The 5,096-nt window shown below is 31.7% G+C and overlaps 1 protein-coding gene across 2 annotated transcripts; it reads right to left on the bottom strand.

The window, feature by feature from the left end:
* Positions 1-783: 783 nt before the first annotated feature.
* LOC111288471 (protein LIGHT-DEPENDENT SHORT HYPOCOTYLS 7-like) lies at positions 784-3,178 on the bottom strand. 2 transcript variants are annotated; one of them, XM_022879377.2, is made up of 2 exons: positions 2,367-3,178; positions 784-1,184 (listed from the first exon to the last, which is right to left on the bottom strand). In XM_022879377.2, exon 1 carries the CDS (start codon positions 2,932-2,934, stop codon positions 2,380-2,382), a length of 555 nt encoding a protein of 184 aa, XP_022735112.1. In that variant the 5' UTR covers positions 2,935-3,178; the 3' UTR covers positions 784-1,184; positions 2,367-2,379. The 2 variants fall into 2 exon arrangements, with proteins under 2 accessions (XP_022735112.1, XP_022735110.1); XM_022879375.2 differs by having other exon boundaries at positions 2,349-3,167.
* Positions 3,179-5,096: the final 1,918 nt, after the last annotated feature.

Here is a 5,096-nt window from a genome sequence, read left to right as displayed (position 1 = left end):
GAATTGCAGATCTTGACATAGATGGATTGCAATGTAAGTTATTTTTTTAGAGTTGTAGCGAATTAAACGACTCCTTTGGTTTTTTTTCCTTTCTCAAGTACAGCAGCTTATTGCTTTCTATTCCTCAATGTTATTGTGCTCTTCCTTTTATCTATTAATTAAAAAGCTTGCCTTTCAAAAAAAAAAAAAAAGGGTTGCAATGTAAAGATCAAAATGGCGGGAGGAGAAACTTGACCATTGAGTGGGAAAGGGAAGATTAATCACAGTAATTACTAATGTAAATATTTATTAACCCTTGAAGAGGAATCCAATGTACTCTAAATCAAAGAACATTATGAAGATGTGGGACAAGATATTATATAAGTGGGGGATATATACCACTAGGAATTATGAAATAGGATAAAGATAAACAAAAATTAAGAAAATGGATCTCGAATAATCTTATATTATTTGACTACCATTAGCCTAATATTTAAACACAACTCATGTAACATCCATGCCTAATGGATCATGTGTATTGAATATAAATATAATTGTAATACTAAAAACTCCCAAAAAATTTTTGGTCTTTATAGTTATAGAAGTACAGACATACACAGATATCTTATATTCATAAATATTTGCACATACAAAATGTTTTTTTTCCTTACCCTTTAGTAATCTACACTAGATTATTCAACATGATAAATGTTCCTATATAGAGCCAAGCACTCAATCATTTTTCATCCAATAATTTAATGTACTATCCTCCTAGCTAGTGCTAAATGTTGAAATCCCAAGTCATTAACAAAAATGGAACAGTTGAATAAGTGCAATATTGTCATAGTCACTTGCATCAATAGACATATACCTGGAGAATAGTTTCATGGGACAAACTTGACTGCATTTTTACAAAATACTGATTAACTGACTTGAAAAAGAAAAGGATATATATATATATATATATATATAAAAAGAAGAAAAAAAGCAACTTACCCTCTTCAACTCCAGTTTATATATATATATATATATATATATATATTGCCCCATCTAGAACACAGTGCTGATCTAGGCATCTAGCTATCTATTAAATGATCAATATCTTGATCCAAAGAGGAAAATGATTGCCATTTCGAGTAAAGATGGAGCTTTGACATGATGATGTAGTAGCAAACTGGTTCAAACTTAGACTTTTATTTTAGGACCTGAAATGAGACAAAATGAAAGGAAAGGAATAAATCATGATATTAATAAGCTTGAAATTTGGGTTTTTAGAGCTAATTTGATAGGATATGATTGTGAAATTCCTTAGTAATTAAGGGTAATTCCACATCATAGATGGCATAATTATGATGCTTTTGCAGAATTTTTTTGTCACATTGCATGTCACTAATATTAGCTGCAAAGCATTTGTGGGTTAATATAATAAGGAAACAATTACCACTTTTCAGATGCAAACAAAAGAAAATCTGATTCAGGTCAATTGCATATAGAATTGTTACCAAAGAAAAGGACATTTATAATATAATGTCAATTTAAAAACCAATAGCTTATATATATATTTATGGGGAACTGTAGGATATCTTAGTCATAGCTTATGTTTCTGCACCAAAAAACAAAAGACAATATGAATAAGCATTTGGGTTTATCCTACTGTCGTAAGATCTTCAATCATGAACTTATCTTAAGATTATGAAAAGGACACCAATATATATATATATATATATATATATACATGTATATATTATATCTAGTGTTATGGCCATTAATTCATGGAGGGCACAAGATGGTGCAGAATCCTAGAAGAGCTAGGACTTACAAGAGAAAAAAAAAAAGGAAGCTTGAAAATGGGAATCAATATCAATTTTGGATACCATTGAAGTTATTGAGATCTTGCATGTGAGAGAGAGAGTTAGAGGGAGCAAAAAATTTTAAAAAAAAAAGGAGGGAGAGAGACAGAGAGGAAGGAGAAGGGATTTTCATTAACATCACAGCAATTAATGTTTGTTACTGATATTAAGGTAAAGTTACTAAGTACTGTTACCGTGTATTACTATACAAATTAGGGTTTTGAAGGCCTTTGCCTCTAGGGTTTATTACCATGAAGGCAAAAGAATGTATGGCCTAAATGTCAATATTATATACAGGCTTTAATCATAAAAAATTTCCATCGGTAAAATTCCGTATATAATAAACTTAATTTTGGTAGTGAATTGAAGCTTATATAATCTTATTGGTTACAGTCAAGTTCAATTATTTTTTTGTGTTTCATTCCATGAAGTCATAGTTTTATTCTATCAGTACCAGATCTAAACAGCAGCTAACTGAGCTATGACTGTGCTGAAGGGAAATAAATAAACTATAATTACCACTTTATAAGGAAAAACCTGCAGAAAGAAATCAAGATTGCTGAATAGAGAAGCTGGAGCTATCTCCATGAGCTATCTTCAATGGATTTCTCTTCTTCTTTTTCTTCTTATAAGGAATTCCTCGAGCTTTAGCTTGGGAATCCCTTACTTCACGAAGGAAAATTCGAATAGCACCACTTGCAAAAGGGTTGGTCTCAGGCAAGCCACCATTCTCTTCATAAGCAGCTCGAAGTCGTCCGATGAGAGCATCAAGGCTACCCCAAGCTTGTCTAAGAGGGCATGTACAAGGTCCTGGTGGCTCAGGTTGGCCGAAGAATACGCAACCTTGTAAGTGCACCTTGGTCTTGCCAAATTGATCAAGGTAACGAAGGAAATCAAGCACATGATTCCCGTTACACTGATAAAGAGCAACTGGTGGCCTTTGGTTCCTTAAGTACTGTCCAAAAGTGTTCCAATCCCTTCTCTTCTGTGACTCATACCTGCTTAACGGAGGCGGATTTTGCTGATCAGCAGCAGCAGCAACAGCAACAGCTGTGGATCTTGAAGACCCTTCTGCTATTCCTTTTCCTTTGTTGATTGACGTCATAATTGTCTAATGAAGTTTTCTTTTTCTCCAATATTATCTTTCTAGACAGAAAAGAAGGAAAGAATCTTGAGAAGAAAAGAGAAAAAAAAATTTGCAGAAGAGAGAAAAATGAAGATCACATCAATGGGGCTAATGAGGGGACAAGCTATGGGTCCTATCAAAGTGCTTTAGCTCTTCTTTTTCTTGCTCTCACATTATTTTCTTCCTTTAATTATAATTTTTTCTATATATTTATAATTCTTCTTCCATCATCCAAGCAATCATTGTCGAGTACATTAGCGTAATTAGCACTAAGTTTTAAAAATTCTGAACAGGTTTTTCCCTTGTGAATTCACCCGAGTTAGAGTGAGTTGATTAATAAGAAATTTCCAATTTGGAAAGCAAAAATTCGACAGCATAGAATCTATAATCTTAGTATTGATAGGATTATTTAATGAGAAGGATTGCATTAATTATATTCTCCTATCTCTACCAGCAACTATTATGTTGATGAAAAACAATAATAATTTTTTTGCTTATTACTTGAAATTGAAAAAGAAAAAAAAAATACTCAAACAGTCAAGCTTTGTTTATAATAAGTCAATTTGATTTTGGGACAATATGGGTTCACATCAGTTCATATTTAAATTGGATCAAATTTGGGTTATTAGTTTTTTTTAATCAAATCAGATCAGTCAAGTTAGATTCGAACAAATCAAATGAATTTTTCGAATTGGGTCAATTTTTGCCACCTCTAACGAGGTTTAATTTCCTTTCACAGCTATCTTAGAGACAATGATAATTTATTAATCACATATTGAGCCTTCTGAAATCCCATTACAATAATAAAATTAAAATATAGTGTAGCACATCATCTATTAACTGCTGCAGATACCTTGTTTAGCAGTATTTGAAGTGGATTTTGTGGTGCAAGGTCATGATCATTGCCTACTATCATATGGATAGAAAATATATAATTAGACATGATCTGCTGCACTTTTTCTCGTGTTTTATAAGTTCTTTATTGATTAATCTTACCTTATCATTTATATACATCAATATAATATTCTTGCCTTAAAGATTTGATCATAAATTAAGAAATAAATTAATACTCTTTCATCCATGTTGCATTTGGGATTGGTATGCATGCAGGCTGCAGCCTTTTGTATTTCATGACTTAGTCTAGATTAAGTCCTTAACACTTCCACTTAGAAAACTTTTTAAAATTTTCCAAGGACTGTTTCATTTCTTTTTCTTTATTTTTTTTTTTTTTATCCTTTTACCAACCTTTTTAAAAGCACCTTTGTATGATACAGATAACAAAATTAAAATAATGATGCATACAGCTTGAAAAACTCAATTTCACCCTGCTAGTTTTCAACAGTATGATTTTGACTCTTATAGCTGATGGGGTAGGCAAAATACAGTAATTTTAGATGAGCCGGTTGGCCTTCAATATAATTTTTTTATATTTGAAATTATCATGAATTGATCTTTGATTACTAAAATTAAGAATTCAACACTCTAACAACATGTTTCTTTATATTATAATGAACGATGATTAAGTATCAGCTTAATCAAATACAACAATCACGATAACAATGCTAATTACCAACTGACACGAATAAGTTGCCGCCGCTGCCACGTTGGTGGATTTCATGATATTCTGAGAATTGGCCTGTATCTGTAACAATTTTTCTTGAATATGGAAGTCACTACCATCACTATAGCTATAGCAACACCACCACACCATCATCATCTCCTACTGCTGTCAATGCAATACTATATGGTTCTTAGATTATATCAAAATTGTGTACCAAGTTGTTAGTGATGTTTTTGTTGTCTCCTTTTTACCTTATTCTTTCTAATAGACATTTAGATTTTTTATCAGAAACAATCATATATACAAACTATTGAATATCAGATTCCCCCCTTTTAATCTGTTTCAAGAATTCTACTAACTTGTGGAGTCCAGTAACTGGCATTCATTTTATTAATGACAAAGCCCAATTTCTCAAAAAATTACTTCCTCCTGGACTCATCAAATATAGTGCTGTTGCCCAATTTCTCACTCCCTTAATCACACTTAATTTTGTTCGATAAGAATGAAAGAAAAGGAAAAAAAATAATATGAGGATTAAGTTACAAAATAGCACACCTTATTATGAATCTCAACTACTAAA

This window comes from Durio zibethinus, chromosome 4 (genome assembly GCF_047325235.1).
Source record: "Durio zibethinus cultivar Kanyao isolate XHJ-2024 chromosome 4, ASM4732523v1, whole genome shotgun sequence".
Lineage (NCBI taxonomy): Eukaryota > Viridiplantae > Streptophyta > Magnoliopsida > Malvales > Malvaceae > Durio > Durio zibethinus.
Note: the sequence above shows the minus strand (reverse complement) of the source record. Positions and strands in the feature narration are given on the sequence as shown.